This window comes from Pteronotus mesoamericanus, unplaced genomic scaffold (assembly GCF_021234165.1).
Source record: "Pteronotus mesoamericanus isolate MK-2021 breed Mesoamerican mustached bat unplaced genomic scaffold, CSHL_Meso_final contig_2, whole genome shotgun sequence".
Lineage (NCBI taxonomy): Eukaryota > Metazoa > Chordata > Mammalia > Chiroptera > Mormoopidae > Pteronotus > Pteronotus mesoamericanus.
Window position 1 is genome coordinate 32821280 of NW_026555084.1, and position 22148 is coordinate 32843427.

The 22148-nt window shown below is 54.7% G+C and overlaps 2 protein-coding genes across 4 annotated transcripts; one reads left to right on the plus strand and one right to left on the minus strand.

Moving 5' to 3' along the window:
- Positions 1-2533: 2533 nt before the first annotated feature.
- Positions 2534-17069, plus strand: RMND5B (required for meiotic nuclear division 5 homolog B). Of its 3 annotated transcripts, none has more exons than XM_054568551.1 (10): positions 2534-3101; positions 8855-9005; positions 12256-12401; positions 12516-12656; positions 13286-13386; positions 13575-13741; positions 14530-14695; positions 16097-16199; positions 16288-16442; positions 16524-17069. In XM_054568551.1, the coding sequence occupies exons 2-10, from the start codon at positions 8867-8869 to the stop codon at positions 16585-16587; spliced, it is 1182 nt and encodes a 393-aa protein (XP_054424526.1). In that variant the 5' UTR covers positions 2534-3101; positions 8855-8866; the 3' UTR covers positions 16588-17069. The 3 variants fall into 3 exon arrangements, with proteins under 3 accessions (XP_054424526.1, XP_054424523.1, XP_054424527.1); XM_054568548.1 differs by lacking the exon at positions 2534-3101 and adding an exon at positions 3562-3861; XM_054568552.1 differs by lacking the exon at positions 2534-3101 and adding an exon at positions 10666-10717 and having other exon boundaries at positions 8876-9005.
- Positions 17070-17930: 861 nt separating this feature from the next.
- Positions 17931-21382, minus strand: NHP2 (NHP2 ribonucleoprotein). Its single transcript, XM_054568557.1, has 4 exons — positions 21149-21382; positions 21009-21078; positions 18948-19053; positions 17931-18282 (listed from the first exon to the last, which is right to left on the minus strand). The coding sequence occupies exons 1-4, from the start codon at positions 21306-21308 to the stop codon at positions 18157-18159; spliced, it is 462 nt and encodes a 153-aa protein (XP_054424532.1). The 5' UTR covers positions 21309-21382; the 3' UTR covers positions 17931-18156.
- Between the last annotated feature and the right edge of the window lie 766 nt (positions 21383-22148).

Consider the following 22148-nt stretch of genomic DNA (forward strand, 5'->3'; position numbering starts at 1 on the left):
GCTCTGAATTGGGGTGATTTCCTCAGGAGCAGCATGGAACGAGGCGCCTGGACTTGGACACAGTGAAGTGAGGGACAGGTCTGGGCGGGGGGGGTCCCATCTGACATAGGAGGAGTTCACTTCCTAAGAGTGGCTGAGTCCCTCCAGCAGCCTGGGGGAAGGGCTGGAACCAGGACTAGCTTTATGTTTATTTTTTACAATTTTTATTGATTGATTGTAGAGAGAAGCATCGATTTATTGTTCCACTTATTTATGCCCTCATTGGTTGATTCTTGTATATGTCCTGACCAGGGATCAAACGTGCAACCTTAGTGTGTCAGGATGATGCTCTAACCAACTGAGCTACTCAGCCAGGGCAGGGATTAGCTTTGTATGTGAGACCTGTATGGTCACATAGGGCCCCGAGCTCAGAAAAACTGTACATCTGGTCCAATCTTAATGATGTTTGAACAAGAGGCCTCCCATTTTCATTTTGCTCTGAGGCCTGCAAATGGTGTAGCCACTCCTGGCCAGAACCAAAGCCTTGCAAGGACGGGCAGGAACCGGGAGAAGCAGCAAGAGACTTGTTGGGAGCCACCTGGAGGGTGGAAGGAAGAGAGGCCTGAGTGGGCAACTTGAGCCCCATGGGCTGAGCCCTGATGCTCCCAGAGTCTGCAGAGGGCAAGCAGCTGCTCCTGCCCAGAGGCTCTCAGGGGAGGCCTCACTCCGAGGGAAGGAAGCCTGTAATTTCAGAACACTCCAAGTGTTTGTCATCTCTGTCAAGAAATCTTTATTTATTTAAAAAAAGATTTTATTTATTCGTAGAGAGAAGGAAGTGGAGGGAGAAAGTGAGGGAGGGAAACATCAATGTGGTTGCTTCTAACAGACCACCCCTGCCAGGAGTCCAGCCTGCAACCCAGGCCTGTGCCCTGACTGGGAATCAAACTAGCAACCCTCTGGTTCATAGGCTGGCACTCAAGCCACTGAGCCACACCAGACGGGGGGAAAACATTTTTTTGTTTTGTTTTGTTTTGTTTTAAAGATTTAGCCCTGGCTGGTGTGGCTCAGTGGATTGAGTGCTGGCTTGCAAATCAAAGGGTCACTGGTTCAATTCCCAGTCTAGGGCACATGCCTGGGTTGTCATCCACGTCCCCACTAGGGGACACACTAGAGGCAACCACACATTGATGTTTCTCCCGGACTTCCTCCCTCCCTCTCTCAAAAAATAAATAAAATCTTTAAAAAAATAAAAAATATCTATGTGCTTTGTGTGCCTGTTCCCCTCCTCCCATCTTAAGGTATAATTTACTTACAGGAAAATTCACCCTTTTCAGGGTTCAGTTTTTAGAGCTTTGACAAATGCAGAGTTGTATGGCCAACCCTACAATCAAGATAGGGAATCGTTCCATCTCCCCCCAAACTTCCCTGCGCCCTCTGCAGTCAGCCCGAACCCCTGGGCAACCAGCGACCTGCTTTCTCAATTACCCTTTTGTGAGCGATCCCACCACATATTTAGAACATATTACAAAGTAGCAAGTAAAAATAAAACCACTTCATTGAAAAGAATAAAAAGCCCGGAATAGGTTCCATAGTGTAGAGAATTCTAATATGACGATGAAGGGCTTCAACATGACAGGATGAGGGAGGGTTATGTAATAAGAGGTGTCGTGATAACCGGACAAACGTGTGCAGGGAAAATGTCAGACATTGTACCTCCACCTGCAAAATAAAATGGACATGTACCAAGGAGTTAAATTTTAAAAATCAAATCCTGGGAAACCAGCAAAAGGTTTTGAAACAGGCTATTATTGAATTACTGGAGAAAGCTCAGCTAAGTTTTTCTGCTCTGAAGCAGTCCCTCCTTCCCACAAAAACAAATCAAACACACCATCCCAACAGGGCAAGATTGACAAAATCAACCAGGTAATAATAAAACTTGGTGTACACTGAAAAGACAAAACAGCGACACAAGAAGAGCCACATACTGGGGAAAGCAATAACAAAGGTGAAAACTGCCTGAGGTATCAGCCGGCATTGAAGTTCTCGAAGAATCTGGACATTGCTCACAGCCAGCGTCAGGGCTCACCAGAGGAAGTGGGGAAGCCTGGGGAGTCCGCAAAAGCCTGTGAGGTCCTGTTGGCTCGGAAGCGTCCTGAGCCTCAGCCGGCTGCCGCAGGCTAGACTCACTCAACGCTCCGCCCCCGCAGCTCCGCGTGGGCCGGACCACCCAGGCTCGAGGTTCACAGGCGCGACTCGCCAGGATGCTCCAACGCCCGCGGGCTCCCGGCGGGGCTCTGACAGCCCCCTTCCCTGCGTGTAGCGTAAGGTTTTGGAGTCACTGTAGTCTCAGAATATTTCTGAGCATCTAAGGAGTTCCAAGTACGAGGTGTTGGGGATACAGCAGTGCAGAGTACGAAGTCGTGGTCCCAGTGGAGCTTTTATTCTTAAGGGGGCGTGTTAGGAGCCGAAAGACAATAAATACACAAAATAATTTGAAGTCAAACGCCATTTTAAAAAAAGAACTGGGTTGTGCAAGTGCTATACAGAAAACAAAACAAGATTGTGCAAGGGTGTTTGCCGGGTGAAGGGTGGGGAGGAGGCGTGGAGGGGTTGAAGGGGAAGATGTCCTGCAATGACACTGGCCCGCACAGGGAGCAGTAAGTCAGGGAAACCGAAACTGAGCCTTTTTCCACGGGCTGTTTCTAGTTGAGTCTCTAAGGCCTATGGAGGGGTGGGGAGCTCCTCTGCCCCCCGCCCCTCCAGAGCAATCCCTTGCTCAGGGAGGAGCGTGAATTCAGTCCATGACTGGGTTTGGGGTCACCCTTCCTCTTCAGGTCAGTTGTGCAACCCAGTCTCCCCCCACCCGCCAAGGAAGGCAACAGGGCAGGGGCTGGGTCCGGTCCCCGTCCCCGCACCCCCACCCCAGCAATCTAATCTTCCGTTGAATAACCAGTGTGTAGATTAGGTACAGGTTTAGCGGCAGAAAAAAGTGTCTTTTCTTTTAAATTTCATTTCATGTATCGAAAAGAGAATCAAGGAGCCATCGCGGGAGAGCCTAACCGTCGGACCCACGCCGTTCCGTACTCCTTCCTCTGAACGAGGGCGGAGAGCGGGGAGCTCAGGTAGCACAGACTTTGGTTTTGGCCTCCCAGAGCGGAGCCGGACGCTGGGACCGAGCCTGGGGCCAAGTTGTGGGGGCGGGATGGTCAGATGCTTCTTCCTGGTGGGAAAGCCGGCCCGCCGGCCCCACGTACCCCCAAATTTCCCGGGCCAGCGAGCCGGTCGGTCCGATCCCCCCCCGCATCCCGCAGACGCGGAGGGTCGTGGTGCAGCCCGTGACGCGGGCGCGGGGGCAGCCAGGGCGTGGGCCGGGACTGCGGGAGGTGCGGCTTCCCGCCGCCGTCCGGCTCTGCGGGCGACTCCACTCTGCGCGCGCGGGAGGGGGGGGCTCGGCACCCGGCCTCACGGGACAGCACCCCTCCGCGAAGCCGCGAGTGGGCGAGTCCCGACCCGCGGAGCAACCGCCGCGGCTTCCGGTTCCGTTGACAGCGGCGCCGGAAGCCAAGGCCGGGCTGTAGGACCAGGTGAGAGCTACGGCTTCCGGCCAGGAGGTGCGGGCCGAAGTTGAGGCTCGTCCGGGCGGCGGAGGGGCGCGGGGGGCGGCAGCTCGTCCGGGCTCTTTGGTCTCGGGCCCTCTCCGACGCCCCCCGATTCAGCCTCCGCACCAGTCCGTTCGCCCTTGGACTTGTTTGCTCCTGAGCCGTCGGCCCCGGGCCGGGAACTGGAGCCCCTCAGGCTCGTAGGACACTCGAGGAAGCGCCCCCGCCGGGGGAATCGTCCAACCCCGACGTTCTGTCGCAGGGTGAGCCGGCTGGATCCGAGGTGAGCCGGTGCGGACGAGGAGGCCGGGCAGGGCGTTCGAGCAGGCTCTTTTGAAGGGTGAATAGGAGTTTGACAGTCACTTGCGTTAATGCAGGTGAAACTCCCAGTAGGGCTGCGTTCCAGGGAAAATGGTGGGCCTTTACTTCTCCCCAGTTTTGGTTAATGACGAAAGATTGAAGCTTCAAATCGAGATCCGTAAGGAAGAAAAGGAGCATTGCATATTGTCGTCTAGGAGGGCACCTCTGAAGAGAAGGTGTTTGTATTGAGACCCTAATAAGGAGCCACCCATGCAAAGATCTGGAAGGAGGGTGCTCCAGGCAGAGGAAACAGCCGGTGCAAAGGCCCTGAGGCAGAAGTAAAGCAAATGAGGTCAAGAGCAAGAAGGCTAGTGTGGTGGGAGTGTGGGGCGTGAAGGGGGGTGAGTGGTAGGAGACGAGGCGGGAGAGGTGGTTCGGAGTGGACTCAGAAACAGCCGTTTAGGCCATAAAATGGAGGGTGGAGGAGTAGACTCCTACTGCAATAGCAGGAGGCTATTGGATTTTAAACAGAGGAGTGGTGAGTGCGTAGGGTGAAGAGTGGATAGAGGTGAGGGTACAAAAGTATAAAAGAGCGGGGCCAACCCTGGCGGGTGTGGCTCAATGGATTGAATGCTGGCTTGCGAGCCAAAGGGTTGGCGGTTCAATTCCCAGTTTCGGCACATGCCTGGGTTGCGGGCTAGGTTCCCAGCAGGGGGTGGTTCTCTCCCTCTCTTTCTCTCTCCTTTCCCCTCTCTAAAAATAAATAATAAATAAAAAAATCTTTTAAAAAGAGTTGGGTCAGTGGAGGCTGTCCAGTTGTGTGTCAGGCAGAGGAGATATTTCTGTGATTTGCACAAACTTCCCTTTTCCCTCTTTACCCCAGAAGGGACAAAACCCTCCTGCGTGCCTTGGAGTGATTTTAATATTTCACTCAAGTGTCTCCCTGCTCCCTCCCCACCAATTGAGCTCAGGCCCTGTAGCCCCGAGGGCGAGGGAGTGGATGTACCATTTAATCAGCAAATGTTCACTGAGCACCCGTGGTGGACCAGGCTCTGGACTGAGCCCTGATGGGGAGGGGCGGGGAGAAACTGGACTCATGGCCTGAGCTTCTCACAGTTCAGCGGGACCGAGGTGTGAACAGGCCCGCGTGCGCCGCAGTGCCGCGGACTCAGATGTGCGTGGTGCGGCTGGTGAAGCAGGGAAGGCGGCGGGGAGGTTTCGGCGAGGGCTCTGTGCGGAGCCGGCAGTGAGGCTGCGTCTTGTGCTCTCCACGGAGAGCAGTGCGGAGGGCGTCCTGGCCGTAGGATCGGCTTGTGCAAAGCAAGTATACAATGACAAAGAGCTGGCATGTCAAGTCATGGCAGTGTTGCGCAAAGGGGGTGACAGAATCCGACGTGTTGCTTTGGGGGTATCAGTTTGTCATACAAACACACTCATCTACCCTTCTGCTTAGTGAGGATGACCCACCGTGACTCAGACGGCTCACCCCGGACCAGCTGAGTAGCCTCCTGGCCTTTTCGGGTGGAATGCTTGCAAGCAGTTCTGTTTTCCCAGCTCATTTATTTTATTTTTACATGTTTAATTAAGTTTTCTCAGTTCATTGTTCGTCTCATTGGTCCATGCAGGGCCACCTTCTCCTTTGTATTTGTGTATTCCCTTTTAGCCCCATTTCCCACCCCACCGTAGGAAACCACTCTGAAGTGTTCAGTCTGTATCCCTGTATTTGCGTGTGTCCTTGGTTGTATGCATATATTTTTAAATTTACATAAATGGTATTCTCCCTAGACTTCATTTTGTTTCAGTTTTTCCCCTCAGTACCACATTTGGGTACTTACTGATGTTGCTGTGGATATCTCTGGGGTATGGTTTCTCAATGCTATCCAGGGTTTCATAGATGCGCCCCCCCACATTTTACTTCCCAGACTTCCCAGTTCCCCCAGTGGGGAGGCCCCTAGACTGTGGACGACTCCCAGCCACTGCACACGGCGCTGGGATGAAAATCCTTGCACCATCTCCTTCCTCAGCTTTTTGAAGCAGTTTCAGGATTCTGACGGGCTTCCCTTTGATAATCCTGGTGTTGGCTGGTGTCTGACAGGGCCAGGCTGTTTGACCTTGGTGAGGTCCCCGTCGTTCTTGAACTGGGTTTATTTTTGGTAAATGTGATTCTGGATGTGTGGTTCCCAGACATCCTTGGCAAACATTCTTTCGTGCCGCTATCTTTCCTAGTTGATGGTCTCACAGGCTCTGTGGTTAATTTCGTGCTCCTCCTCATCATTAATTGTTGCTGTGCACTCAGTCCAGCCACAAACGTTCCCTTTGCGGGCGCGGAGGCGGCCCGGTGAGCTGGTCCAGAGGGTGCGGTGACGCCAAGTGCCTCAGCGGGGGCTCTGGGGTCAGGCCGCCTGGCCTCACTTCTCAGGTCCTCCCCTCCCAGCCGCGTGACCTCGGGTGACTTGTTTAATCTTTGTCTCTTTTTCTTATCTGTGAAGTAGGTCTAATGATTGTACCTACCTGTGGTGTTCTTGTAAAAATTAACTAGCTAATGCATGCAAAGTCATTAGAACAGTGCCTGGCCCTTAATAGGCCCCTATGAAGGGTTAACTATTAATAGCAATAATAATTATCATTTACTATTATTTCAGACAGGAGTCCCTGTTATATTTTGCCATAACGGCTCATGCCCAGTGACAGAGCACAGGCACACTTGTTTTACTGAGCTTCACTTTATCGCGCTTCCAGATGTTGCATGTTCATCAGCATCGAGGTAAAACCTCCCACCAGCAAAGATTACAACCCACTGAAGGCTCAGAAATGGTTAGCACTTTTTAGCAATAAAGTATTTTTAATTAAGATGTGTACTTTTTAAACAAGAGGTAATGCTGTTGCACACCTAATAGACCGCTATAGTGTAAACATAACTTTTACGTGCACTAGGAAACCGAAACGGTCATGTGACTCGCTATAGTGCGGTGTTGGCTTTATTGCGCCGCTGGCTTTGCTAGGGTGGTCCGGAAGGACCCAGAGCATCTCAGAGGTCTGCCCGTATGCGCTGAGGAGGCATGAAGCGGGGGACGTGTCTTCTAGACACCGTGATCACAAACTCTAGGGTGTTAGCATCAACCATAGAGAGATGGCATAAGCACGCGGCGAAGCCCTGGGTGCCATTTGCTGTCATGTGTCCCCGGCTCTGCTGAGGCGATGAGGCCAGAACTGACAGTGCTAGTGAGAATGGGCAGAGAGGGACGAACCCGGAGAATCCTGGGGGTCACCTTGGGCTCAGGACTGTCCTCGTGATGTTACTCTGCACTCCTCTTTGAGAGAGTGGTCAGCTGGCTAGATTGGGGCGCTTGAGAGTGTCCTTTCATTTCTGGTGCCATGGATGGAAGGCTAGGGAGAGGGCCCTGTCACCAGCAATTTGAGGATTGTCTGTGTGTTCAGTGACAAAGGCTGCTTTCACATAGAGGGGAGCGGTGGCTCAGGGTGGAAGGGACTCAGGAAGGGGACCTCAGTGGTAGGAAAGGCGGACGAGGAAAACCGGCTGTCTCTCAGTGGCATGATGAGGGGGAAGGTTGTGTTACGGAAGGTGTGCTGGTTTGTGGGGGCGGCGCCCCTCACACATCATTACCGGGCGAGCAGAATTGAAATGGGAGGGCCCTCGTCCAGTGAGAGCCACACAGCGTGTGGGTGAAGCTTTCCTGCTGTGCGGTGAATAGAAAAACCGTTCAGTTGCGCCAGACGCTGGGTGGGCACAAGGCCTCTCGGGCCCCCAGACCTGCCTGGTAACAGTGCAGACATGACGTGGCAGTTTTGTTTCACCAAACATCACCTGTTTGATGGGACACAGCTTCTGTGCGGGGAGATGAGAGTTCTGCGAATGGACGGTGGTGACAGTTGTACAACATTGTGAATGTACTCAGTGACACTTAAAAATGGTTAAAAGGGGAAATTTTATGTGTATTTTACCACCATTTAAAAATCATACTTAAAAAACCCCCACTGAAGTAGGAGGGGCCAGGTGGGAGCAAGGGGGGGACAGCTGGTAGAGGGGCCGCCCCGGAACTGTCTCAGGCAGGAGAAGCCCGCTTCTCACGCAGCCGGGGAGGTGACGGGTGATGGAGGGCTCCCAGGGAGCGGGACCAGCCTGAACAGGCCCAGGAGCTGTGAGGGAGCAGGGTCCTGGCTGCCGCCTGGGGGCGAGCAGTGGGGGGCCGACGCTGGGGCGGAGGGCACGACCTTCGGGCGCTGCGGTGGCAGTTGTTCCTTGGGCTGCGTTTCCAAATACCAGCCTTTCAAAGACTGTCTTCATGGCTTCCATCGCTGTAGTACATAAAAAACCAAGCCCACCCATTGAAGAGAAGGCAGCCATAATGAGTCCGTGAAAGTACGTGAAATGTGACACTAGGCACAGTCTACTTAAGGCTTTCTGCTTAGTACCGCCTGCCGAGGGCTCTGTGACCTGCTGCCTCTTCTCATTAAAAAAGCAAGCAGCGCTGGCTCGGTGGGGGTGTCACCCGTGCACCGAAAGTCTGTGGGTTCCATTCCTGGTCAGGGCACGTGCCCGGGCTGTGGGTTTGATTCCTGGCCGGGACCCATACGGGAGGCAACCGATCAATGTTTCTCTCTCACATTGATGTTTCTCTGTCTCTCTCTCTCTCCCCCTTCCTCTCCCTCTAAAATCAGTAAATATAACCTTGGGTGAGGATTTTAAATAAAGAGGGAGAAATGAGCAGGGGTTGTCGAGTGAAAGGAGTTGAAAACAGTTCTCTCACCGTGATTCGAAATGTCCCTGCCCTCGCATCTGCCTGTGCCTTCCACTGCGCACCCGGGCTAGGGGTGGTGGAGCTGTGGGCAGACGTGTTGAGCCGGGCATTTCTGAGCATTGATATACGATATGGGGGTGCTGGGGGGGATATGGGGGGCTCCCCTGCTGTGCGCCCCAAGTGGGGCCTGACGCCGGACCCTCCTCCCACCCGCAGGCAGGGGCCGCCATGGAGCAGTGCGCAAGCGTGGAGAGAGAAGTGGACAGGGTCCTCCAGAAGTTCCAGGCCTACGGGCAGCACTTCGAGCAGAGCCTGGAGGAGCTGCTGCACTGCGTGGGCCGGCTGCGGGCCGAGCTGGCCAGTGCAGGTGGGTATCCCCCCGCAGAGCCCCACGCCCGCCTCCCTGTGCGCCTCGGACACCCCGAGGCTACTTGGTGACAATGACTTTTCCTGCTCTGCCGCTCCTTATGTATTTATTACTTGGCGTTCAACTATAAGGAAGAAGTTTTCCCTTCTCCCTTATTCATATATTTATTTAGTATCAGAACTTTTAATTTTATTCAATGGGTTATAATCCATTACTATTGTTACCATATTTTGATGCTCGAATTCTGTTAGATTTGACAAGAGGTAGCCCCTAGTTCCTATGTCCTTTATTGTTTTTTCATTGAACTATGATTCACATTAAAACACACCCTTTTAAAATATACAATTCAGTGATCTGTAGTGTATTTACAGAGCTGTACAGTCATTATCACCATGTAATTTGAGAACATTTTTATCACTCCAGGAGACAGTCGCTCCCCCACGCCTCTCTCTCCCGTGGCCCTTGGGCAACCACTCATCTACTTTCTGTGGACTCTTCTGTATTACCAAATTCATATAATGAAATTGTAGAATAAGTTTAACTTTTTGAGGAAGTGGCAAACTATTTTTACAAATGTAGCTGCAACTTGCAACATTCCTACCTTCCAGCAATGTTTGGGGGTTCCAGCTCCTCCGCACCTTCCCTACTCTCGTCTTTGATTGTAGCCACCCTCGCATTTTTTTTAATGACTGATGACAGTAGAGCGTCTTTCCGTGTGCTTGAGGGCTGTTCATATATCATCTTTGGAGAAATGTCTATTTAAATCTTTTGCCCGTATTTTAATTGGGTTATTTGTCTTCTTATTGTTGAGTTGTAAGAGTTCTTTATGTATTCTTGATACTACTCTCTTATTAGACATAGATTTACTAATATAGGCTATTATGTGGGTTGTGTTTTAACTTTCTTGATAGTGTTGTTTAAAGCACAGAAGTTTTTAATATTGATGAAGTCCACTTTGTTTTTTCTTTGGTTGCTTGTACTTTGTTCCGATAGCTAAGAAACCATTGCCTAATGCACAGCCATGAAGATGCACACCTCTGTTTTGTCCAAGAGTTTTGTATTTTGGGCTCTTACACTTGGTCTTTGATCTGTTTTGAGTTAAACTTTTGTGAATGATGTAAGGTCCAGCTTCGTTCCTTGGTTCGTGAGTGCTCAGTTGTCTCAGCACCATTCTTTCTTCTCCTGGATCCGTTTTGATGTGGTCTGTCATTTTTTTTTTCCAACAAATCCTTTATTTTCTGGCACAATAAGATATTCCCTGGAATCAGTAATTTTTGCAAGGAACCATGGTTCTTTTGATGGGAAATGGTATTTGGAAACCACGATCTAGGTCATTACTGGGGTGCCATTGTTTTTAGGGCTTTTTTCCAGCAAACGGACCTTCCTTCCTTCCCTCCCTCCTGTCTGTTTATCCATTCATCCCTCTGTCTTTGTACACTGCAGACAGCGTACTTACAGTGGTGTCTCCGGTTCCCACCCCGCGTCCCCGGGTCCTCCCCGGACTTGCCCCAGCCATCACCGCCTCCCCCCGACTGCCGCTACGGCTCTCCTCTGCTCCGTGGCGACAGCGCTTAGACGGTATTTTCAGAAGTGCTACACACTGAGAGTAAACAAATCTACAAAGTGGAGTCTGTTTCCTTTTTATTTTTATTTCTTAAAGAATGCATGCACATGAGAAAAGACTTCGAGGTCAAAAAAGATGACAGTGAAAAGTGAGTCTCCCTTTCACCCCTGATTCCCAGTTTCTGTGTGCTCCCCCCAAAAGTCACCCCGTTCTGTTGACTCGTAGGCATCACGTGGAAGTGTCTGTTCCCCGTCCTTTTTTTCACACACAGGGACTGTAAAGCACATACTTCCTTGCACCTTGCTCTTTCCCGCCACAGCCTGTCTGGGAGTGTTCCGTATCAGCCCGTAGAATTCTGCCCCATCCTCCTGCTCCTGTACAGTTGTGCCATGCTTTCGACAGCACCTGCTAACCGTGTGTCGGAAACACTCTTCTCTTGCTCGTCCGAAACTCATTCCCACGACCTGTGCTCTTGGTTAACACAGGGCTGGGGCTGTGGCTGCAAGGTGTTTACAGGGAGGGCACCTCCTCTCTGGTGGGGATTTGTGGGGCTAATGGCTGTCGCAGGGGTCTGGGTCCGTGGAGGTTGCAGCTGGGAGATTCCAGGTTGAAAGGCTTTGGTTTCCTAAGGGCGTTGCTTTGTCCTAAACAGGGCGTGGCTAGGGAGCGTGCAGTGCGGCCCTCTCTGCGACCCAGGGAGCGGAGTGTGGGAAAGGGCGGGCAGGCTGGGCTTTGGGGGCAGCGCTGATGCTGGGAGTGGAGTGAGCTTCTGCCTTGACTCCCTGGGGTAGGTGGGTGGCCCAGCTGCCACCTCCTTTTTGTGTTTTTCAGGACTCACTCAAAAGGACAGAGACCCAGCTCAGACTAGCATAAACAAACACACACAGAAACAGAGGGGGGCTGGATTTAGGGGCTCAGGTAACTGAAGGGTGCAGGCCCGGCTGGGCCCAGGTACCCGTGCCATCCGAGTCCACAGTGGCTTCACTCGCAGAGCCTGCTCCCCCAGGTGCGAGGTGCCCGCCGCGCTCCAGCAGCTCCTGCGCACATTGTTTGTTCAGCAGCCTGGCACAATGCGCCTCTCTACCAGGGCTTCTGGTCTTGGAGTTGAGACTCTCCCTGGCCCTCCTGGGTCACATTCCCTTCCCTGAACTAAGGTGATCCATCTGGAGAAGTGGCGCAGACGCGGGGCTGGAAGAAGGACCGGTGTGCTGTGTGCCCTCCGCTCCTCCAGGCCCCACCCGCCCTTGGCAGTTGGTCTGGCTCCAGCCCGGCCATGGGGTGGAAGGTGCACGGAGCGGGAGTCCTGAGCCAGAAGCCCTGCGCTTCCCTGGCAGCCCTGGCCCACCTGGCGTCCTCTGAGTTGATGAGAGGCATGAACGGGGAAACGACGTTTTGCGGTTCACAGCCTCTCACACACGGATGCTCGCATGGCATCTCACTCAGGATAATAAGGAGCCATTGTATGTGGGGGTGAGGAGCATAGACTTGAGCTCTGTCACTGCAGTGTCACCTGGCAAGTCACGGCCACTGCACAGCATGGTGGCGAGGATGAAGTGAGCCAAAACAAAGTATCTGCCCACAGGTGACCTGGCCAGTCCCCAGTCCTGCGGTTAGAAGCTGGCAGGACCTGAGACAGGGACAGGTTCTGCTGCTGGGTCGTGGCTCACTGCCAGTGTTTCTCTGCAGCCCTCCAGGGGACCTCTCTCTCAGCCACCCTCTCCTTGGTGATGTCCCAGTGCTGCCAGAAGATCAGAGACGCTGTGCAGAAACTGGCTTCGGACCACAAGGACATTCACAGCAGTGTCTCCCGAGTGGGCAAAGCCATCGACAGGGTGAGGGCGAGAGCGTGGCCCGGGGGCGGCGTCGGTGTGTCCCCGGGCTCAGCGGGACAGCAGGCGCGGCGGTGCGCATGCCGAGTCACGGGCCCTGTCTCTCGTCCTTGCCAGAACTTCGACGCTGAGATCTGCGGCGTGGTCTCGGATGCGGTGTGGGGCTCCCGGGAGCAGCAGCAGCAGGCCTTGCAGCTGGCCATGGTGGAGCACCTGTACCAGCAGGGCCTACTCGGCGTGGCCGAGGAGCTGTGCCAGGTAATGGCTGTGCCGGGCGGGCGGGGGGCCGGGGGGGGGCGCTGGCGCCGCCGGCTCCGCTTCTGCACTGTAGCCTTCTCTATGTTACACTCTTGTTATTCTCGAAGTAAATTTATTTTAGAAAGGAAATCAGGCCTCCTGCCATAAATAGAAGGTAGCTCTAAAAAATATGGTGAAAAGCAGTCATTAATCTCTAGCGAGGGTTGGGTGCCAGTCGGGGTTCTGAGTTGAGGCCCGATAGCCCTTTCTTAAAAAGAGAGGTCAGTATAATGACAGAGTAGCACTGTTAGGTGTTAAAGCACACTGGCAGCGAAAGTAAAGGGCCCTTTCTCTTAAAGTAATTAAGAGGGCTGAAAAGGAATAATTTCTCATCGTGCTACTCAGCACAGGGACTGGGGCCTGTGGCCACTGGCCCAGGTGAGGGCATGGTCTGCCCGGCGGGAGACCCGCGGGTGGCGCTCAGCCTCCCTGAACTGAGGTGGGAATGAGAGTGGCCACAGGGCGGCGGCGGCCACGCCCCTCGCGCAGACCTCGGCTCTCGCCAGCCTGTCTGTGGCAGGTGAGGTTTTGTTAGAGAAGAGCATTTGGGAAACACTGTCCTCCAGTGATGGGACCGCGTTCTCCCGCAGGAATCCACACTGAACGTGGACTTGGATTTCAAGCAGCCTTTCCTGGAGCTGAATCGAATCCTAGAAGCTCTGCACAAACATGACCTGGGGCCGGCATTGGAGTAAGTGGGCCCTGGGATGGACCAGCAAGGGACAGAGCTTGTCTTCGCCTCACCCAGTGTACTTGACGTGCCCCCAGCTCGGCCTCATGGCCCCAAATAGGCTTTTGGAGACCACTGCTCTGTCCTGCCCCGGCGCCCTCTTCTGTTGTCCCACGCGCTCCACACTCAGCCGGTCCCTTTCTTGGCAGATGGGCCGCCTCCCACAGGCAGCGTCTGCTCGAGCTCAACAGCTCCCTGGAGTTCAAGCTGCACCGACTGCACTTTATCCACCTCCTGGCTGGGGGCCCCGACAGGCAGCTGGAGGCCCTCAGCTACGCCAGGCGCTTCCAGCCCTTTGCTCGGCTGCACCAGCGGGGTGAGTGCCAATGCCAGCGGGTTACTGGGGTGCCGCTCCCCAGCCTGGGAACCCTGACCCCTCCTTCGTTGTCTCCAAGGTGAACTCCATACTCAAGGCTCTTCCACCTCTGCCTGTCATACCCTTCGAGCTTCACCTCAGAGCCACCTCCAGTCCCCAACGCTGGCTGTGTGCCACCCCCACATGCAGAGCACACGGGGCTGTGTGGGCCACGACACGCCTGCCGCGTGCTGCTCTGCCCCAGCGCCCCCGCAGCTTCCATCCCGAGCCCCCCGCTTCACACTCGGCTCCCCAGACCTCAGGCGGTGGCCGTCAGGCCCCGCCCTACTGTAGTAACTTTTGTCTGTAGCTCCCTTACTATTTATTACGTCACATTTATTGAGAGGTAAACATGAAAACCAGACAGTCTAATTAAACTTAGCTCGATACCCCCTGAAGGTTTTTTGAAAAGGGACATTAGCTATATCCTGGGTGCTGCCCCGAGACTTGAGATTCGAGATCCGTTCCCTGATGCAGTCAAGGGATGAGAAGAGAGGTAGGACCCTTCGTCCTCGTGCTCTGGGTGGTGCTGGCCTTATCCCACTTAAGCAGTCCCATGGGATTTTAGGGAAGACAAGTTTTGCCTGAGGGCATTTCAGCCCCTGCCTGGCCAGGCGCCCGGGGGCCTTGGGGCCTGGCCTGCCTCCCGCCCTGCCCCGCGGCCGCGGCTCCTGGGGCTGGCCCCGAGCCCTGGGGAGAGGCTGCCTCCTGGGCGCCGGCACGCCCTGAGCCGCGCGGTTGCCTTGTAGAGATCCAGGTGATGATGGGCAGTCTGGTGTACCTGCGACTAGGCTTGGAGAAGTCGCCCTACTGCCACCTCCTGGACAACAGCCGCTGGGCTGAGATCTGTGAGACCTTTACGCGCGATGCTTGTTCCCTGCTGGGGCTTTCTGTGGAGTCGCCCCTCAGCGTCAGGTACAGCAGCCCTGTGCTCAGGGCAGCGTGAGTGGGAGGACATCAAGGGGAAGTTTGCCGAGGCCCTGCGGCGCGCCGGGGACTGCGCTCAGTGCCTCCGCAGACCGAAACTGGCTCTCCACACCATTCTCCCAGATAGGAATTATCTGTGTCCACAGTTGGAGAAACTGAGGTTAAGAAGTTATGGCCCAAGGTCACCATGAGGTTAGCGGCAAGGTCAAGGTTCCTATTTTGTGAATTCCCTTGAATGGGGTCCTCACCTTGCCTGCACCTGACCGCCGGATACCACAAGACGTCCGCGCGTGGCTCTCTCAGCCTCATCCCTCAAACCCCACTTCCTCCCCGGTAGGCTTGAGTGGCTGAGTTTCAGGTTTCGAGTTCCCACTCGAAGGCTCCTGCACACTAATGCTCTTCTCATAACTCCAGTGACCTGGGAGTTAGAGGTCCTATCGTCCTCGCTTCACAGAAAACAGGCCCAAGACGTGGCTGAACTTGCCTAAGGCCTCCCAGGGAATAGAGGGCGGGGAGCCTGGAGCCAGTGCCCCTCACTGCACTGGCGGGTGATGTCACGGCGCGTTTACTTACACTGGTTGTAGGATCTCATGCTCCTTCCCAAGTGGTAGACCCGAGTTCTGGACAGCATTTCCCAGCAGGAACACCGCCTGCGCCTCATGCAGGACAGCTGCCCCCTGCACTGTCCGTATCTAGCACCCAGAGCTCCGGCCGGTTGCTCCCACCCCCACCCAAAGCAGGGTGAGGTCCGAATCTGCCCTGTCTCTAAGTGCCCCAGTTGGTAACCAGTTGTAGAGGCGATGTATGACAGCTGAGCGGGGTAGACGGGCAGGCTGGGGCCCTTTCAGACTGATCATGTCCCTGTCACACCAAGGACTTTTCCGTGGTTTGGAGGTAGATACCTGCCCCCTGGATCTTCCTTTTGTCTCTCCTTTAAGTTCTTAAGTTTTCTTTGTTCCTTTAAAGATTCACTTATTTGTAGAGAGAAGGGGAGGGAGACAGCAAGAGAAACATTGATGCGAGGAATAGATCTATTGCCTCACACATGTTCCCAACTGTGGACTTAGCCCACAACCCAGGCACGTGCCCTGACTGGGAATCAAACCAGCAACCTTTGGTTTGCAGGCTGGCACTCGGATCCACTGAGCCACACCAGCCAGGGCAGATTCTTAAGTTTTGAGGTGCACTGGTATGACTCAAGTTGGACACACGTAACTACGTATGTGGCACTTTATGAGCAACCTGACAAAATTCTCAAGGACCGATTTGACCATGTGCCACTTTAGAACCCCGACCTGAGTCCCATACCAATGACATGTGTGCTGGTCCTTTGGTTTGTCTGCTGGGGTCTTGGTCTGGCCACCCCAGCCCCTGCTCTCTGTTCCGCAGCTTTGCCTCTGGCTGCGTGGCGCTGCCCATGCTGATGAACATCAAAGCTGTGATTGAGCAAAGGCAGTGCACGGGGGTCTGGAGTCACAAGGACGAGTTGCCGGTGAGCCCTGGCTGAGAGGTGTGGGTAAAGGCACTGGGGAGGACGGCCACGGCAGGACTGGGACTCACCCCTGGGCTGGCCCCCCCAGATTGAGATTGAACTCGGCATGAAGTGCTGGTTCCACTCGGTGTTCGCCTGCCCCATCCTACGCCAGCAGACGTCAGAGTCCAACCCCCCCATCAAGCTCATCTGTGGCCACGTCATCTCCCAGGACGCACTCAACAAGCTCGTTAACGGAGGAAAGTAAGCGCCCCGTGCTCTTCCTTTCTGGCTTGGCTCCTCTGCAGCAGCCCCCGCGACGTTCCTGCTTCTCCTCCTTTGCAGGCTGAAGTGTCCCTACTGTCCCGTGGAACAGAACCCAGCTGATGGGAAGCGCATCATATTCTGACTCCTGCCCGGAAGGAACCCAGTTTAAACAAGTTTTCCACCCATGAGCCTTGCTGTCTCCTGGGCTGGTCGGCTTCGGTGGGTGGTGGTTCCTTTCAGAGCAGGTGGCCGAGTGTCGCCACAGCAGGGGCCGGGACGGGAACGAACCAGACTGCACCGGACAGCTGGCTCCTGGACTGTCTGGACAAGGAGACGCCGGCTTCTGGGTTCCAGCCACCTCCGTTTCTGTTGCTACTGACTCGGCAGCAACTGATGGCGGAGCAGAGGACTTGGGCGGCGGCGGCAAGTCTCCATCCCTGCCCTCAGCCAGGCCTTCCTGCCACAGCAGCGCCCTGTCTTACCCGCTCGCCGTACCGCCTCACCGCTGTGTGTGTCCGTCACCCACTGTAAATGCTCTGGGTTAGAACTAAATGCCATTGTTTTATAAATTTGAGCAAATATATTCACAGGCCTTCTCCTTCTCTTAGCTCCACCAACAAATAATTCCTACACGTCCACTGTACACAGGTTTCGGTCTGGCTGCTGCCGCCGGGACCGTGGCAGCCGGTGCCCAGTCAGCAAGAACCCAGCCTGCATCTCTGATGGGGTGGAAAGGCTGGGAGCGGTCAGTCCCTGGCGAGGGCGCGTCTCCACACCCACCCGTAGCGTCAGCGCAGGGGTGTGCGGGAAGATGAGATGACTTGCACAGCAGGGCTCACAGCTCATCAGGGGGAGCTTGGGGTTTAAATCAAAATAAGCCCAAGCTCTTCCCAGTGTATTCCAGGGCACCTGAAGCCTGGTTGCTGTGTGTACTGAGTCCTGTGCTGGCCTTGAGAGCAGCAAGTTACCTTAGGTGTAAAATGCTGGGAGGGACTGCATTACCAGGGCCATTATGCAGCAGAGAGGGCCTGGGGGTTTGTATTTAGCTTCACATTCCTATTTAAAATGCCCTCTTTAAAATTTAGCTTCACATTCCTATTTAGCTTCGCATTCCTATTTAAAATGCCCCGGGTGGGTAAATTGCTCCTATAAGCTTCCAGTGGCGCTTAAGGCTCACGCAGGAAGAAGGGGACTGGGGTGTGCCCGCCATAGAGGCTGCAGGCTCCCAGGTGGTGGGGTTTGGGCTCAGCTGCCTTAGCCTGCATCCCCCACCTGCTCTGGATGTGGGAGGTGAAGGCTCGGGGGTGGCAGCAGTCTGTTCTCAGCAGGAGTCTAGCACCAGCCGCGGCAGCCAGGCGCTGGTGCTGACACTCTTCAAGTCCTTCAGGCCCCCTGGCGAGAAAGGCTGCTCCGCTTTTCCCGCCCACCAACTCCGTGGCCCCACCAGCAGCTTCTGCTTTGAAAAACACCCACAGGCGCATCACATTATAGCCTTAGCTTTTACTTCCCTTCACACCTCCTTGGAACCTAGTGCCAGGAAACTCAACAGGAAACAGCACCCGGGGGAGAACATGCTGTTGGAGCTGCCCGGGGGGAAATATGTGCTTCAGGAGACTGGGCGACGCTGAGGGTGCGCAGCAGGAGAGCGGCCAGTGGGCCCCGGCCAGCCACCCAGCTTCCGGAGCAGGCGCCCAGGCTGCTGCCAAGGCCTTCACAGCGGCAGGGGCAGGGCTTGCACCTCCTGCAGGCACTCGTCATAGGCCTCCTGGTAGTCTTCGTGGGGCTTGACCATTATCACGCAGGTGGGGCGCTTGGAGCCCGCAGCCGCTCCCAGGTCCTGCAGCAGAGAAAGAAGGGCTGTTTGGACAAAAGGCCGCACAACTGTACGCCAGGGGGTTGCAAACCAATGTCCTACCGGCCTAATCTGTCTCATGGGCCTGTGATGTTTGGTCAACAAGACACTTAAAAACATTTCGAATTAGGTGCCTTATTTAAGCTCAGCAAACTTTCAAGCAGCTTGGCAACACTGGGCCTGCGCTCCCACAGGGCAGTGGTGAAAGGGGCCTGGCCCAGCGGGATGGTCCCCGCAGGGCCTGTGCTCGCCAGGCTCCCACCATCGCCTGCCCCCCTGCCCCAGACCAGGCTCCTGCTGGGTATGGATGAGGAGCCAGGTCCCTAAAACCCGCCCTCTGAGCACTGCACCCACCCAACAGGACTAACATGGGGGCAGCATGTCAGCTGACAAAGCGCATCCACTTACACCTTCGGTTTCCTTTTCACAGGCCACAGAGGAAGGGATTCCCATTTTACAAGAAGGAAATGCAAGTACTGACAGGTAACTTACCAGCAGCCGCCCACCCAGGATGCGGCAGAGCCAAAAGTCCACGCAGGCCCGTTTTAACTGCAGAGCGCGCACTCTTCCCACTGCGGCCTGGGCTGCGGACCCCATCCCAGACCCTCTCCGCCCGTGCTGACCCGGACCAGGGCTCAGGTGCTCCTTACTGTCTTCGAGGGGATGTAGACGTAGGGCAGACTCCGGTCCTCGCACATAACCGGGAGGTGGCAGTATACCTCAATGGGCAACGTGTCTCCTGCCAAAACCATGATCCTGAAGTGGCAGAAACAAGTCATTTCTAGCTTCCTCATTCCCTCCTTGCCTTCAGGGCACAGACGCAGACAAGATGGACCGTTCCCTCAGGGAGGCTTGTTCTTCCTGCGGGTTGCCCAGCCTCTGAAAGTGTGGCAGATTTATTTGGTGACTGCATTCTCAGGGGAGGTAACTGTTTCTTGGCAACACATGCCACCAAATATGACAAGTGGTATTGCATTGGGACAGATGAGGTACAGGAGGAACCCCAAGGAATGACAGCTCATTTGTCTTTGCCAAGAGAGTCAAAGGGAACCAGAAGGCCACACGACAGACAATGAATAATGACTGTCTGGAAGCCCAGGGAGGGGCGGGGAAGCGTTTCAGGAGGAGTATCAGAACGGCACGAGACACACAGAGGCTGGCTGATGGCAACCTGGGTGGCTTTGGAATCCAGGATGGGGACAGGATCAGACAAGACGACCAGAGAGATTGGCAGGGGCCACACCCCAGGGCCTTGAGTGCCAGGGTGGGCTCAAGGGTGGGCTCAGTCCCGAAAATGACAGGGAACCAATGAGGGCTTGCCAAACGACTCTCAGCTAGGGCTCCTAGCTGCAAGGAGCCAGGGCCTCCGGAGCCCTGAAGACACAGAAGGAAGACATTTCTCCAGGGTGAGATGCAAACACCTGGAATGAGCTCTTGGTTTCCAAGTCCTGGGCCCACACTCGTCTAGTTTTCCTTTTTCTCCCAACTCTCTGGTGCTCTCACAGCCTGGTGCTTGGCTGCCCTCTCAGTACCTTCTGGCTGACCCCATCCATGGCCATCAAGTCCCATCTGTGTGCTGACAACTCCAAGACCTACTCTCTCCAGCCTGGCCTTGTCTCTCCCAAGCTTGCAGCCCACATGGCCATCTGCCTGTTAGACAGCTCTGCTGGGGAGAGGGGTCATGAGTCTAAAAGGCACCTCAACAACTTGTCTAAAGTTAAACTTGTGATCTTCCAACATAAACTGTTCACTCAGTGAGAGGGCTCTCTGTCCATTCACCTGGAATCCACACCCCCTCACGCCACGTTCAAAAGTTCTCTCATAACAACCACTTTTATTCTCTCCATCTCCAATCTAATCAAAATCACCCTCACCTCTTCTAGATGACAGTAGCCTATTTCAGTGCCACTGTCTTACTCTTGAGCCGCCAATCCTTTCTAAAGCTGACACTCTCTGGTTTGAATCCTCAGTTCCCTCCCAAAGCTCTGACTACAAAAGCTTAACTTACCATGGCTTACAAAGCCCCATGAGAAGATGGCACTTCTGCCCACTGCCACCCTCTCCTGCCCTGGGACCTCCTTTCTTCTGGCAGAGCTCCTCCCCTCCAAACCACTCCCTGCATCTTCAGATCTCAGCTACCCCTGCCTAAGTCAGATTCCCCATTGAGCATCAAATCTCTCCAGTAATTTACCTCTTGAGAACCTACAAGGTACCAGACACTTCTGAGGATAAAGGGAGAGGCTTTATCCTGTTCTCAAAGAGCCTACCGTCTGGCCAAAGTAGGAGATACAAGGAATAAAAATGCAGTGAGTTTCAGAATCTGATAAATGCCAATAAAGAGAGATGTAAGTCTCTCACTGCATCCTATACTTTTCCTTCATGGTTACCTGTTACAACTTATAATTTTGTGTGAAACTTAATTAAAGGAATTGTCTCCCCAAGGCACAGTGCCTAAAAGAGTAGACACTGAAATACAGTAGCTGAATGAATGAAGCTGGCTCATTCGATTCGCTTCCCTTGGAATTCATTTTCCCCGTGGTGTCCCTTTGAGCTAGGTAAGTGATGTATCGGTTAGCCGTTCTGAAAATAATTTACAGACTGCATGATGATTTTACAATAAAGTCAAAGCACTTTTACCGAGCACCTACTAAATGGCTGGGATTCCTTCATTACCGTTTAGGGTGCAAAATCCAGCGGGAGGGGGTTCTTACCCTTTCTCGCCTTTGTTGACAAACTTCTGAACCTCCTTCACCCCGCGCCAAATCTGCTTCTGCTTCACGGCTGCAGCGAGAAAAGAGTCAGTCCACGGGGCCTCATTTCGCCACCCACGCCACCGCGGCGCCCTCCTGACCTTTCTTGATGCATTTGTAGAGCTTCCGAGTAAGGCGGCGAGAAGCCAGGGGCTGTGCGATGGGGTTCAGATTCACCAGCAGCTCGTGGTAAGTGCGCTCCCCGGTGCACGCCTCCGCCTGAGCCTCTTGCCCGTCGGGATCTCCCTTTATTTTGGTCATCTCAGCGGCCGCGGCACCGACTCCCAGTAGACGATCCACGCGGCCCGCGCTCCAGGGATCACTTCCGGGTCATCTGCTCTAGGGAAGCCGGCCGAACACCACAACCAATTAGGAAACGAGGTCTCGGACTCAGACCAATCGTTGACGCTCAGCCCTTTAACTACAAAGCTGGGGGCGGAGTATCGGCCGCCGGGGCGGGGCGGGGCCCCTCCCTCTACTAAGAGGCGGGGCGGGGTTCGAGCCACCCCACGCGGGCCCGGAGGGAACCGGAGGCTAAGGACAGAGCACGGAGGGAGGCGGGGCCAACGGGAGGCGGGACGCAGGGGAGGAACCTGGGAACCCTCTTCGGCTGGTGCAAGAGAGCAGCCCCTCGGGGACTCCGTGGCAGCCGGAGGAGGAGGCAGTGTTAAGGGGACGGAATCCTTGTGAGAGCTTTCGGGTCTGCGACTCGGGAGCGAGAATGGAAGTCGGCCCGATGCAATTCCAAACCGCCTCAGAATCTACTTCCTCAGGTAGACAGTGCGCAGCCTAGGCAGGTCCCGGGTGCTGAGCTGGTCCTGGGTGGTGTGCCCCAGGTGCCAAGGTTCAGGTGCCAAGGTTCAGGTAAAGCCTGAAGCTGCTGACGGTTTCCTCCGTTCTGGCCCCGTTTCTGATACTCTGCTTTCTGTTTCCTGGCAAGAGATGGATGCTCCACTCGCCCAGCGCCTCGAGCCGGACTGCCTTTCCCCAGAGGACCACCTTCTCTAAAATTACAGTACCGCCTCCCCCCGACCTCCCCCTAACCCTCATTCCTCCTAGTTCCCACTGCCGCCTGGCCTCACACACGGAGGACACCATGTG

Coding starts and splice junctions, on each gene's coding strand:
- RMND5B (XM_054568551.1), top strand. CDS start 8,867: ATGGAGCAGTGCGCAAGCGTGGAGAGAGAAGTGGACAGGGTCCTCCAG. Junction 12,402..12,515: donor TGGGCAAAGCCATCGACAGG/GTGAGGGCGAGA, acceptor CGTCCTTGCCAG/AACTTCGACGCTGAGATCTG. Junction 12,657..13,285: donor TGGCCGAGGAGCTGTGCCAG/GTAATGGCTGTG, acceptor GTTCTCCCGCAG/GAATCCACACTGAACGTGGA.
- NHP2 (XM_054568557.1), bottom strand. CDS start 21,308: ATGACCAAAATAAAGGGAGATCCCGACGGGCAAGAGGCTCAGGCGGAG. Junction 21,079..21,148: donor CTACAAATGCATCAAGAAAG/GTCAGGAGGGCG, acceptor TTCTCGCTGCAG/CCGTGAAGCAGAAGCAGATT. Junction 18,283..18,947: donor TCTACATCCCCTCGAAGACA/GTAAGGAGCACC, acceptor TCTCTGCTGCAG/GACCTGGGAGCGGCTGCGGG.